Source organism: Paramisgurnus dabryanus, chromosome 22 (genome assembly GCF_030506205.2).
Source record: "Paramisgurnus dabryanus chromosome 22, PD_genome_1.1, whole genome shotgun sequence".
Lineage (NCBI taxonomy): Eukaryota > Metazoa > Chordata > Actinopteri > Cypriniformes > Cobitidae > Paramisgurnus > Paramisgurnus dabryanus.
The window spans coordinates 20,149,486-20,164,212 of NC_133358.1; the positions used below are offsets into that span (position 1 = coordinate 20,149,486).

A 14,727-nucleotide genomic window follows, 5' to 3' on the forward strand; every position below is an offset into this window, starting at 1 on the left:
ACCAGCGACACAATGAAAAGACAACTTGCATTTGTTATACGCTTCTTTGTTTACAGTGAAACCGATAGGTTTCTGAAAATAGCCCCATCTTGCTTTTAAATATTCAGCAAGTGTGGCTGAAATCCAAGGCACTGTGTTAGGAAGGCTTTTCTCCATATGAGTGAACTGGTGCGCAGAGCTTCATTTTGGAGAGAGGAGGTTGTGTTTCTGCATGACAAAGCTTGAAAGCCATGCTTGATTATCCTTTTTAGCTGTGGCAAAGTGACAGTGCCATCTTTAAATGAGATTCTTTCAAATGTAATCTCACAGAAAGCTCTGAGTATCCGAATAGAATACCACAGTGATGGGAATTCCTGGCTCGAAATAACGAATGTGGGATTTGCTGGATGCACAAGGCTGTTAATCAAGTGTGCTTGTTTTTACGTTTCTAATAATGTATATAAGGTCACAAGATAAAAAAGTGTGTCCCATTTTGATGACTCAATGCTTAAGGACAATATTTATTGTCGTGTGTGTGCATTACCCTTCATGAAACATGGCCATACATAAATTAAGATTAATTTAGGGCCTCTGCTTTGCCACTTCATCAAAAACTAAATACGACAGGGTGACAAATAGAGCAATGCACTTATTCTCCATGATATTTTTCCAAATGCACTGACAAGTATTGCATCACTAAATCCAAATACAGGATTGCAGACACAGCTTGGTGTTACTGTGACATCACCGTGGCATCAATAAGCATATTGAGCTGCTTTTGGATGATACTGAAATCAAGACACAAGGGTTTCCTCTGCCATAGACTGCTCATAGTGAGGGTACCTTTGGTAATTCAACTCTCTCCACCCTAGGGGACCTTAGGGACAATGTCCCAAAGACAGGGCTAAACCTTCACAACATGTGGACAACCATCTGTTTGTGCTCTAAGTGGCTATAAAGTGTTATTTTTTCTGCAGTTATCCTTATAAAAGTGTCAAACAAACAGAATTTACAAGATTGATTTATTTAAATAAATGAATGTGTAGTATGTATTGTGTTGACTTTAGAGTACACTTAAGAATTTTTAGCCCAGCGGTGAGTCAAATATGGATGAACCGAACACGTTGGGATGTAACTTAATCTATGCTGTGTCGTTTCAACCCAAAATTATGGGTGGTTTTAACCCAATGTTGGGTCAAATATAAAGATTTTCTGGGTTAATTTAACCCAACAGCTGGGCTTGTCCCTTTTTACCCAACGCCTGCTTGAATATAACCCAGCATTTTTCAGAGTGCAAGCACAAGACCGATGCAGGACTAAAATATCTCTTGACAACTAGTTCTACTCTGCCACCCATAAAATAATCAATAATAAAAAGCCATAGCTAACTTCTTTAAAGGTTAGCTCTCTTATTAAACTATCAGACATTTATGTGAAACTGCGTTAGAATTGAGCATGAACTAAAACAACTGCAAATCACTTTAGTTGGATGACCACCAACACTCAAAACATGTCAGGAGTGCTTGAGAAAAGTGTCAGGATGGATGAGATATTGATTTGCTGGGCAAACTCACTAAACCTTATTGAGCAGAGTAAATCTCAGATTGGTTGCAAATGAGAATCCAATAAGAAATCAAAAAAGACAGACAGCTTTAAAGCTATCATAATATTTTGACCTCCATACAACAAGGGAAAAACATTTCTGCAAACAAACTTGAAAAGAAGCGCAAGGCTGTACAGTTAAGCAAAACCATTTGACTTTAAACAAATTATGATTAAAGCAAATCACTGTTTATACTGAATCCACATTATTTACTAACAATACCTGTAACATGTTTACCCAAAGTGCTGGTGTTTTCAAACTTTTACAGACAGCAATGGTCTGGTCTCGCACCAGGTTGCCATACAGTCTGTGAGTTGCCCGCCAAAGCACATTCTATTAATAGCCTTACTTTATTATTTATTTATTACATATTTTTATATTAGCTTGGTTAATAACGTTATATCTATGTTAACATTTTACACAATAGAATAACATATCAACAAGTAAAATAAAATAAAATCAGTAAGTAAAACAAAAACGTTTTGAGTGGACTATCAAAAAGTACCTCTCCAAATTGTTTTATCCATTGTGGGAGCCCTTGCTGACAAAAAAGTTGGAGACACTATACAGTTAATGTTCTCATGTAATGTTCTCAAATTTTACAAACAAACAAAGCTTGTCATTGCCTTCTTATACACCATTAACATAACTAACGTTATATTACAAAACAAATTTCATTAGATATGAACAGAGGCCGAGTCGAGAGTCAGAAAAGTCGTTGTTTGATTTCGGGATTTGCCATTGAATGATGTCATCCAGTACAATAATTAAGATTGTTTATTCTGAAAACAACAACTGCAACCAATGTGTTCATGTCAAATACATGGCTGCTAAATACACAAAAGGCTTTTTCCATATTACAATTAGCAACCGTATTAAGTTACTAAAGTATATTATTTTTATGATTATGATTATTATTATTATTAATAAGAAAACGAGCCACACTAATATTAGAAATATGAATTATTAAAATTATTAAAATATCGAAATATGAATGCAATGTAAGATATAAAACGTGATTCAAATTAATGCTATAAAATAATTTATGTAATTATTTTAATAAATATGATTATCATTTAACAGCGTATGGATGAGTAAAATGATAAGAGCATTGGTTACAGAGCCGCAGTGATTCCTGTCAAAACGAAAACATCCAGTCAAATAAACACCGCGAATCGCCTCACCTTTTTCTTGGCAAGAAGAAAGGATCTCTTCGTCCTTTGGATTTGCTACCTGGGTAATAATGGAAGTGTTGTCCATGGAAACGGAATTTTATTCCTCCTCAGTCACTTATATTTTTTTATTTTTAGCTAGCGTGATGCTAGCGAGCTAGCGGTGATAGTCCAGATGGCAGACGCACCATACAGCGCGCGGCGATATTACCACAGGGCATACAGATAAAAATACAACACGAGCGTACAGCGATCAATGTGAGCAGCAAGAGCAAAACTCCTGTCAAATGGCGGGGATCGGCGACATTTCAGCTGTTGCCTGATTTGAGGTCTGTGGAGATCAGGGACTGAGAGTGTAAAAAACAAAGAGATGATCTGCAGTCGCTCTCTCCCGCTGTGTGTGTGTGTGTGTGTGTGTGTGTGTGTGTGTGTGTGTGTGTGTGTGTGTGTGTGTGTGTGTGTGTGTGTGTGTGTGTGCGCGCGGGTGCGCGCCGTGTGACCGTCTGAAACTAGCCTTTACAAAAATGTCCTATGGCAACCGTGATTTTTTTCCTGCAAAAATGCAACTTGGTTATACGTAGTTAAAAAACTTTGTACTCCTCACAATGTCAAACAAGAATGCCACATGAGTGTACAGTACATTAGCATTTCTAACTATATTTAGGAAATCGTAGTAAACTGTTTACAACACATTAACATATGGCAATTAGTTTTCTGTAGTATTAACTATAGTGAATCGATAACATATAGTAAATGCTGTAGCATACTTTTATTATACTATAGGTTAAGGTTCAAACACACTATAGTACCTTAAAATAGAAAGTTTTGTATAGTTTACTAAAATACAATGCTACAGTATTTTTTCATGATTAAACAAGAAGAATGCTTTATGCACAGTTTGGGGGAAATCCCATATTTGGATTTATAGAAATAACAACTAACTGTTTGACAACTGAACCATATTCAAGCAAATTTAATGCAAAACACTGAAAAATATATATTTCATCAAAATGTAAATACAACATTCAAAATGATCCTGAAGTGACAGATTGGATTTCATTGGAATTTCAATATCAGTATTCAAAAAGCACAAGGACCCCCCAAATTGTGTTCAGTGTGCTCATGTGTTCACCCCACTTGTATTTATTGATAAAATATAGATTTTACTTTTTTTTAATCCAGTATAGCCCCCTTCCGTATTCCTTATCACATTTCACTGGGTTTCCCACCTCCCCTGTTATTACATGAACGGAAAAGGTTTTGCTGGTGATAGAAGAAAACTTTTTGAGATTTTAGAAAGGTTTTAATGAGAGAGAGAGAGAGAGAGAGAGAGAAATGGAGGGAAAAGAGAGCAAGGTAAATATTTTATGAATGTGGGTGTTTGATCTTAATGTTTAATAAGAGTAGTCCATGTGATGCAGTCTTTAACTATAGGATTTACATTTGAATCTCGTCCATTTGTGCACCAATGTGTGTAAATGGTAAGTAGTGGCAACAGCATATTTACAGTAATATATAAAAATATACTACAGCTTTGGATTGTTGGTCTGTTGTCAGTTGCTAAATAGATTTTACTTTAATTTATATAATTTAGACTTTAAATTGAACTTTACATTTTGCTAAAACTGCATATTTACCACTCATATAAAAAGAAAATATTCTTTTGAACTTTTGTATTACAGGCTAATAATGATATGCTTGCCTTTTGGCAATGGCTTCATAATAGACCAATGGATATACTGGATTAATACATGTGCGTTTGCCTATCATGCATTATTCCAATGTGTGCCTGTACTGACATCTAATGGCCGAGTGGTAAATTGTTAATTGGATTTTAGTTGAATTGTGCATGTACTAAGAGCGCCATCTAGAGTTTGCCATGCTCTTATATTGCATCAGATCCTCCTAAGTAATTATTTTGCCATCTCATCTGTGTTTGGAGAGTATGATGGACAAAAACTGTCAGCTTTATTCATTTAGCAAATACTTTTATCTGTTATTTACAAATTAACAATGTTACAACACAAGTGATTCATAATAGGTACAATTATTAGATACAGCATTGTATCATCCCAAGAGGGCAATTATCTTATCTAAATGCTCAATGGGTCCTTTATGGGTGACAGATTGATGCCTACAATCACATTTATCAAATGCATCAAAATAACTCTAAATCGATGCCGTAAATGGTCAAAACATATTATAAATAATTTTCTTCAGGTACTATAAACACTTATTTGCTATTGTAGGCTGAACTTTAATGAGATAAGTGAGCAAACATGCCTCAATGGATTTCAAACCAAACTTGGGAAATACACTTGACATTGAAAATCAACAACAGGACAACATGGTTAAAGCAAAATATAAATCGTTCACCGGCCAAATAAAAAAGTATAAAGCATTTTGACTATCTTTTAAATGTTGGATAATCAGACAAGTGCCCATAAAACTGTAATCTTGGCACTGAAATAGTTATTTTCCTGTGTCTAACATACTGTATGTATGCTGTGTTTAACACAGAGAAAATTTAAATTACATTATAATACCATGTATTTTATAATTAAATGGCTTTATATTATGTTTTCCTTATTTCCATATGTTTATGTTTGATTTGAAATGCAACAAGAAATTGTGAAAACATAAAGCAATAAATTTGAACCTTCGTTTAGTGTATTAAATTGACCTTGACATAATAGTGTTTTTTTTAAAGCAGTTAAAATGTTATTTACAGGAAAATAATTGGTAAAAATTAATGTATAATTATTAAGCAAAAAAGTAGAGTAGCGAATCTGCCGTTATTAATTTAAAAGCACCCACTGAAATTATGACGAAAGTGCATACGTGAAACCTCGGCCTTGCTTACTCTTTTCGGGGGATTTCATCATTCAATTCCGCGATTCGCTGCTCCTCCTTTCGGTCCATGCTGTCTCTGCGGTGCCTAACATCAGCACTCCTTTTGAGGACCGGAATACAGACCGTTACCGTCCGCTCGGTTCCGAGATCCAGTCCGATACTCCTGTGGGTTTTCCCCGCTGTCAGACCGATCTCACTGTCCTCCTGTTTGTGTAAGAAGAGAAAGAATATCGCGTGTCTGGAAAATATGGATGGCAACGTTGAAGAGATTTTGGCTCCTTTGAGGCTGGCAGTAAAGGAGCAGGTAAAACAGATGATTTAATTCTATTATGCAAATAAATAACTTGCACCTATATTGTGTTAAAAGGTCTTTGCATTGCATTTTAACACACTTGATATTTGAAAGCTATGGCCCCGATTTACTAATACTCCATTATAAATTATGCAAATTAGTTCAAATGGCTTACACGATGTGTATTATTGCAAAGGTGATATTTCAGAAAGAGCTTTATATTTTTTTGTTTATATTGCTGGATCATTCAGCTGGATATAAAAGTCCTGTCAGTGCCACGTTTAATATGAGCCGGTGTTGTGTCGAACTCAGTTCCCCTATGTTTCCCTTTAGTGTAGTGCTTTTATAGCGTTTTCATCACGTTACATTTAGAAAGATTAAAGATTTGAATTGGTTATACTAAAAAGCCATAATATCATGTATTTTATAATACAATTTATTAAATATTTCATACATTTGACAGTTTTCTATTAGGGTATTTATTTTAAAATATAGCCTTTTTCTTTTTTTTCCTTTACTGGTTGTTTTAAAAATGTAATGTTTGCATACATAATTAAATAAATATTATACATATAATATGATTCATACTGTAAAAATAATTAACTTACCATTAAGAACAATACAGATACATTACAGAAATGCACACATATACATCTCAGTAGCCATTAAAACTTTAAATATATAAATAATAAAACCTATAACGTGATAAAAACGCCATAAAAACACTACACTGAAGGGAAAAATAGGGGGAACATAGGGGGAACAGACTTCGACACAACACATGTATGACAGTCGAGAGACCGAGGGTGGAGTAATTCACAATCACAACCATACACACAGTTTGAGTTAAAACAAAACTGAAACATTTCTGAAAAGATGCTGATCCATTCGGTGCAGTGTAACCCATGATTCTAGTTTTAGGGTGTCACAACACTCATTTAGCTCCCTACCAAGATAGCATCATTTGGTAGTGCATATCTATGACGTCCAAAAATGATGCGACACGGATATAAATAAAGCCTATAAAATGTACATTACATCGGTGTTTCCAATGTTTACGTGTATAGTTTGTAGTGTTTCAAAATTAGACAATTTTGAAACAAAAATATTAAAATGCAACATTGCCAAAGAACCATACTGTTACCATGCTGGTAACATTATGATACTTGTTCATTTTTACATTAATGCATTTGGCAGACCCTTATGCAAAGGGACTTGCGTGCATTCAAAGTACATTTGTTATTGAGTTTCTGTTCACTAGGAATTAAAGCCAAGACCTCTGCGTTGCAAATACAATAAGGTAGCCAATTGAAAGGGTTTGTTGTTTATTTACTATTTCTATAGGGGGATCTTGTCCGTCAGCTGAAGGCAGACAATGCTCCTGATGTTGATGTCTCTAAGGCTGTAGCAGAACTCAAAGCTCGCAAGAAAATCCTTGAGGCAAAGGTGAGGAATTGTTATGTAGCGGATTCTGTGGATTCTGCCAACAAAGCAGTATTTCCCAATGACTTGAGGCTGGGATTAAGTAGGTTTTTGTGAAAGTATTTAATTAACGTATAATATGTACAGAGAGCATTCGGTTAATATCATTCTCATTTTTGACAGATGTGTTGTTTGGAGGCTTGTGCATCTAAGCTCCTCATTTGTATTGTATTGGTCTCATATGTGCTATTTGGCACATAGCTTTCTCAATATCTGTATTTGCATCAAGCATTAAAATAAACCTTATCTGTGAACTACTATTGTTTTGTGTGTCCTATTGTAATACTTCATACTCATGTCTGTTATGCAGGAGCTTTCCTTACAGCCAAAAGATGACATAGTGGACAGAACCAAAATGGAGGACACTTTAAAGAGACGGTTCTTTTATGATCAAGCATTTGCCATTTATGGAGGTGTGTTTTTGTCCAGTGTTTACATTAATGCGCCTTTTTCAATTTTACTTTTATCCTGAAAATATTGATTATCATCTAATATACTGTTTGTGCTTGTAAGGCGTAAGTGGTCTGTATGATTTTGGCCCCGTGGGTTGCGCTCTGAAGAACAACATACTGCAGGTCTGGAGACAGCACTTTATCCAAGAGGAGCAGATTCTGGAGATAGACTGCACCATGCTCACACCCGAACCTGTTCTCAAGTGAGTGGTTTTTGAAAGTGTATTAGTTCATCTTATGGTTTGTTGTCTCTGGAGGGCTCGCATTTATTGCTTTTGTGTGTTTTGTTGAAGAACATCAGGACATGTGGATAAGTTCGCTGACTACATGGTTAAGGATGTCAAAAATGGAGAGTGTTTCCGTGCTGATCATCTCCTTAAAGGTACAATATTTTTCTTAACACAATAACTTGTGGGTCAGTAGTAGTTTGTGTTGAAGGATTTATTTAAAAGATACAGGCTTGATTCACTTGTGGCCTCTGTAGGTGATCTGCGTAATAGAAAACTGCATTTTGTTAGAATCGCAAAGGCTTTTTTTTGGGAAAAACTGATTTTGTTAGAAATTCCCAAACTTTTTCACTTAGACCTGTATCTATCTCAGAACCCATAATTGTTTTTATAGAAATATGCAGAAAAATACATTTAAAAATGCAAAAAGAAATTTGTTCTCTTTCATAAGAGAGTAGTTTATATTGTCATTGTATGAATTAATTGTACGATTAATTGCGATTTCAAAATACCTGATATAAAAACCATTGCCATTAATAGGACAAAACTTTTTTTATGCACACCCACATAAATCTGTAAAGGATTGTGTTTATTTGTGGTGTTGAACATATGTTTTTGCCATAGTTTAGTGACCATATAATTATGTATCAGTCCCTTTATTATTAAATACAACCAGCAAATACAGGAAATTTGTATGCAGTATTAAAAAACATAATAAGTTAAAGTGTCAAGTATTTAAGTGTGTTACACTTGAGCAATGGGAGGAACCAAATACAAATGTAATGACTTCTGGGCTTTAGACCCAAAAGAATTCAAGATGTGTTAAAGGAATATTCCACTATCATAAAAATAAAATCACGATAATTTACTCACCCCCATGACATCCAAGTTGTTTAAGTCTTTATTTATTTAGTCAAGAAGAAATTACGTTTTTTTTTTTTTTTTTTTAAGAAAACATTCCAGGATTTTTCTCAATTTAATAAACTTTTCAATGCAGTCTAAAATTGCAGCTTTAAAGGGCTCTAAATGATCCCAAGCGAGGTATAAGGATCTTATCTAGTGAAACCAAATTGAAAATAAGCACTTTTAAACCACAACTTCTATTAGCCATGTGATGCGCTAGCGCGACTTTATGCATTTGCGTAAGCACATCAAAAGGTCACGCGTCACATATGTGAAACACACATTTGCGGATTATTTTAAACAATCAACTGACACAAAGACATTAATTAGTGTCATTTCACATACAGCAACATTGGAACGGTCCTCTTTCTCCACACTTGTAAACACTGTATAGGTCGTGCGTCACCTAGACATGCTTACGCAATCCTTGCACGAAAAGTGCTAGACGAGAACTTGGTTAAAAAGTGCTTATTTTTTATTTTTCTTGTCAAAAATTACAATTGTTTTGCTCGATAAGACCCTTATGCCTCGTTTGGGATCATGTAGATCCTTTTGAAGCTGCATTGAAACTTCAATTTTAAACTGTATTCAAACTATGAACTGTTGAGGTCCAATAAAGTCTATTAAATTGAAAAAAATCCTGGAATGTTTTTCTCAAAAACTTAATTTCTTCTCGACTGAACAAAGAAAGACATCAACATTTTGAATGACATGGGGTAGGGTTGGCTATCGTTAGAAATTTTTTCAATTCCCGTTTCCGATTCCAGTTCCATATAATTAAAGAAATGTTTAATAATGCACAATACTTAAACAATTCTATTTGTGTTTATTAATCACTGTCAAAATATTTTAAATGTAAAGTGAATTAATATTTTCAGTCACTATATCATTTATTCCTGTTGAAGTAGTCCTCGTAAGATCCTACCTTGTGAAGTGGACATGTTAGCAGCAGTAGTTCCCAAATGTGTGATTTGAGATTTATATGCTGGAGGAAGTGTTTTGTCATATTACTTGTACAGCAGCCTTTGCAGGATATAATTTTTATATGTGCATGCTCGCATTGATGCCTATATATAATGCACACATTTTGAAATATTAAAATGTAAACAAGGATAAGATATATAGAGACTGTACTTTATATTTTTTATAGTTTGTGACGTGCACACCACTGCGGGTCGCCCTGTACCATCAACAGCCCTAGAATCAACACATTTGACTTTCTTTTAGACATGTTTGGCACAAAGTTTACAAAGCTTACCTCAGCAGCGCAAGTGTTTTCTGTGGTAAGCTGCGTCAATTTGGCCGCATGATTGTAAACAGTGGCTCAACGTAATTAATATTCATGAGCTAAGGCTATTTAAAGTGACTGCTCCCGTGCATCACATCAGAACAGCTCATAGAAAGGAAACTTAAGAATTATGTGCGGTTCCGGTTCCTTTTAAAAAACAGAACAGAGGTTCCCTGTTCCCAACCCTACATGGGGGTGAGTCAATTATGGGGATTTTTTTTGAAGAAGCAATTAGGAAGTAATTCAAACTTTTCTAAAACAACAAAGCTGGTGGTGGCCTAAGACTTTTGCACATTACTGTATATATTCAAATAAAGCCCTGTTTTATGTAAAATCTTATACCGATCTTGTTTTTATTTTGTGTCTTTAGCTCATCTACAGAAATTAATGAGTGACAAGAAATGTCCAGCAGAAAAGAAAAGTGAGATGGAAAATGTCATCACTCAGGTATATTTTACACCTCTGGAATATTATTCACTAAAGCAAGCAGTGATAACTAAACTTTTAATAACTAACCTATAAAAATGAAACCATTTGGTGTGGATTAATAGATGTAATACTGTTTCTTAGAGGAAAATCATTATTTATTTATTTATTATTTGATTCATTCGTTTTTGTTTCTGCTTTTTTCAGATGGATAATTATACTCAGCAGGAGTTGGCAGATTTGTTTGTGCAATACAATGTCAAGTCTCCCATTACAGGAAATGATCTTACACCTCCCATCTCATTCAACCTGATGTTCCAAACATCCATTGGACCTAGCGGTAACATGACAGGGTACGTTTTGGACCACCCTGGTCCTCATTAACATTGCAAAATGGCTAAAGAAATATAATGCATTGCATTCCTTGGAGTTTATTTAGTTGGTATTTTTTCCTCAGATACCTAAGACCAGAAACTGCTCAGGGAATCTTCCTCAACTTTAAACGTCTCTTGGAGTTCAACCAGGGGAAGCTGCCGTTTGCTGCAGCCCAGATCGGAAACTCCTTCAGGAATGAGATCTCGCCTCGCTCTGGTTTAATTCGTGTCAGGTGTGGGTTATAGCATTCTTTAAAAAACCGCATAATGCTATTAATAGTTATTTTGGTGTTTCTTTAGGATTATAAATGAAGTACTGATGTGGATGCTTTGTTTTCTTAGAGAGTTTACAATGGCTGAGATCGAGCATTTTGTAGACCCGAATGAAAAGATTCATTCCAAGTTCTCCAACGTAGCCGATCTTGAAATCCTGCTTTATTCTTCCAAAGCACAAACCAGTGGTCAGTCCGCCCATATAATGAGACTGGGAGATGCAGTTGAGCAGGTCAGGAATGATCTCATTCATTCTGTTAACCGTGACTTTGTGTGAATAGAGGATTAAAGATGCTGTTTATTTTCTAGGGAGTTATTAACAACTCAGTCTTAGGCTACTTTATCGGAAGGATCTACCTTTATCTGATCAAAGTGGGCGTGGCAAAGGACAAACTTCGTTTCCGTCAGCATATGGATAATGAGATGGCCCACTATGCCTGTGACTGCTGGGATGCTGAGACCAAAACCTCTTACGTAAGTTCACTTGCTTTGAAAATCTCCTCAAGCCTTCTGACTTGAACATGTTTTTTAATTGTGTGTTTGTACTATGCTGTGTTTCAGGGATGGATTGAGATTGTTGGGTGTGCTGACCGCTCATGTTATGATCTCTTGTGCCATGCACGGGCCACCAAAGTCCCTCTGGTTGCTGAGAAACCCTTAAAGGAACCCATATCCTTCTATTTCATTCATTAAGAAACTAAATCAAACCGTCCTTGTTTTTAAAGATTACCATGTTTTGTTGTTCATATTGGTGGCATATTCCTTAACTGTTTCACACAAAGTTGTAAATGTTGTTCAGTTTGAGCCAAACAAAGGAGCCATCGGCAAAGCATACAAGAAAGATGCCAAGTTTGCCATGGACTACCTTGCCATCTGTGATGAATGTTATATCACAGAACAGGAGAAACTTCTCAATGAGAATGGGTTAGTATTTCACTAGCAGATATGAAATGTATAGTCTCTTTGGGGAAAATGTATAAAAAAAATGTCTTTATATCATTTAAAGTGAGTTCACCATTGAAACTGAGGGCAAGACTTTCAAACTCACCAAGGACATGGTGACCATCAAGAGGTTCCAGAAAACCCTGCATGGTGAGATTCATTTTGTCTTTCTGTTAAAGGAAACATTTCACAAGACGTTTTTAAGATGTAAAATAAATCTTTGGTGTCTCCAGAGTACGTATGTGAAGTTTTAGCTCAAAATACCATATGGATCATTTATTATAGCATGTTCAAATTGCCACTTTGTAGATGTGCTGTTTTGGGTGTGTCCTTAAAAATGCAAATGAGCTGATCTCTGCACTAAATGGCAGTGTTGTAGTTGGAAAGTGCAGATTAAGGGTGATATTATCCCCTTATGACATCACAAGGGGAGCCAAATTTCGATTACCTATTTTTTCACATGCTTGCAGAGAATGGTTTACCAAAACTAAGTTACTGGGTTGATCTTTTTCACATTTTCTAGGTTGATAGAAGCATTGGAGACCCAATTATAGCACTTAAACATGGAAAAGTCAGATTTTCATGATATGTCCCCTAATTTACCATAGAGAAATATTCAAATTGGCAATAGAATTAAACCGATGTCTTCCACAGTTGAAGAGGTTGTTCCTAATGTGATCGAACCCTCGTTCGGCATCGGAAGAATCATGTACTCCATTTTCGAACACACATTCCGCATCAGAGAGGGTGACGAACAAAGAACGGTAAATACAATGTATTTTATTCAGTAATTATATCAATTTTAATTACAATTTTATGGTTATGTTTATCTTTATGATCTGTTCTGTTTCTATGTTTAGTATTTCAGCTTACCTGCCACTGTTGCACCATACAAATGCTCTGTCCTTCCTCTGAGCCAAAATCAGGAATTCATGCCGTTTGTTCGAGAATTATGTATGTAGTAATTCATTAATTATTCATGCTTTATAAAATAATGAAATGAATAAGGCATTAATGCATTGCTGTGCTCTACAGCCGAAGCTCTTACCAGGAATGGCGTCTCGCACAAGGTGGACGATTCTTCAGGATCTATCGGAAGACGCTACGCCAGAACAGATGAGATCGGCGTGGCATTCGGCATCACCATCGACTTCGACACGGTCAACAAAACGCCCCACACAGCTACCCTGAGAGACCGGGACTCCATGAGACAGATCAGAGCTGAGGTATTTCACGTGTATTATTTAGTTTACTTGAAAAAGCACGCATACTATATTTTGCTAATGCGTACGCTTTTAATTCCAGGTCCGCGAGTTGCCAGAAATCATTCGTGACCTGGCCAATGGTACCATCACATGGGTGGAGGTGGAGACCAAGTATCCCGTCTTCGAGGGCCAGGAAACCAGCAAAAAGGAGACGGCAGAGGAGTAGACTTTTAGACATGGACATTTTTACATTATTTTCATTCATAGGATCCAATCGATCAGTTGCACATTATGCATTTATTGTGTACCACGTTAATCAAGTTCGCCTCTAAACTCAAGGAATCTATATACAAGGACCCAAAGGGATGACTGTAATTATGATATTGTACTAGTAAAAAGATTTTACCATTCCTGTTTATGAGCTGATAAAAATGAAGACGTATATGGTTAAATAAATCAAGCCAGCACTTTCTGGACCTATAAGAGTTTGTTTAGTGATTTAGTTTTACACTATGTACTAGTATCTAATAATAATATCTACTGAACAAAATGGACTGTCCACAAGGTGGCGTAGCATCTGCAAAAAATTTGATTTTCTGTAGAAATCTGTAGGAGGAGTGACAGGTAGGAATTAAAGGTAGGTTTAAACTAGACTACAAAATTTTAAACTATTAGCACATTAAAAATCAACCAAATCAGGGTGTGTTTTATATAGACAACGGCTTAGCTTTTTTCTAATTGTGAAGGGTGGCAGATTTAAGTAATAGAAGTGATAAAAATATTGCCTCAGTCCAACTTGCACATCCTTAGATCCTCCAAAAACAGCAATGACCCTGACAGAAACAGGTGTGGGGCTACGTGAATGTATGCTGGAGCTCTGGACTTTTCTTAATGGCTGAGAAACATCTCACTGCCGAAAATAAATAAAGTTATATTAAGGCATTATAATAGTGCGCTCTGTTATGAGCAACGAGTGCATTTACATAGCCAATGTACTTATACAATGTGCTCAATTCTGCACTGGTGCAAAAAATAAAACAACGTGCTGTGCCCATAAAAATTTGTTAGCTTTTAAATGGGGCATATGTGGCAAACCTAATAGTAATAGTTAGTTCTGACTCTTTGTTCTACCATGTTTTCTCTATATGACCCCTGACCTCTACAATAGTTATTTTGTGTCTTAAAAGTTAATTTCTTTTAAAAAAGTACAGGCAAATAAAAAAGGAGGTGTATGAAATATATAGAAATATGGTAGT

At 35.7% G+C, this 14,727-nt stretch overlaps 3 protein-coding genes across 4 annotated transcripts in view; 2 read left to right on the forward strand and 1 right to left on the reverse strand.

The window, feature by feature from the left end:
* The window catches only part of ctdspla (CTD (carboxy-terminal domain, RNA polymerase II, polypeptide A) small phosphatase-like a), a 35,181-nt gene extending 31,972 nt beyond the window's left edge, over window positions 1-3,209 (reverse strand). The window contains exon 1 of one of the 2 annotated variants that reach the window (XM_065258127.2): window positions 2,767-3,209. In XM_065258127.2, coding sequence (XP_065114199.1) covers window positions 2,767-2,842 — 76 coding nt within the window. In that variant the 5' untranslated portion in view covers window positions 2,843-3,209. The remainder of the gene's footprint in view (window positions 1-2,766) is intronic. The other variant, XM_065258126.2, reaches the window with a different exon arrangement.
* The window catches only part of sec22c (SEC22 homolog C, vesicle trafficking protein), a 108,991-nt gene that overhangs the window by 38,749 nt on the left and 55,515 nt on the right, over window positions 1-14,727 (forward strand). The window lies entirely within an intron of this gene.
* gars1 (glycyl-tRNA synthetase 1) lies at window positions 5,621-13,954 on the forward strand. The gene is made up of 17 exons (XM_065258128.2): window positions 5,621-5,911; window positions 7,244-7,345; window positions 7,692-7,794; window positions 7,895-8,036; window positions 8,127-8,215; window positions 10,622-10,698; window positions 10,885-11,030; window positions 11,135-11,284; window positions 11,394-11,556; window positions 11,634-11,798; window positions 11,886-11,992; window positions 12,102-12,248; window positions 12,331-12,416; window positions 12,921-13,030; window positions 13,127-13,220; window positions 13,302-13,492; window positions 13,572-13,954. The coding sequence occupies exons 1-17, from the start codon at window positions 5,675-5,677 to the stop codon at window positions 13,695-13,697; spliced, it is 2,235 nt and encodes a 744-aa protein (XP_065114200.1). The 5' UTR covers window positions 5,621-5,674; the 3' UTR covers window positions 13,698-13,954.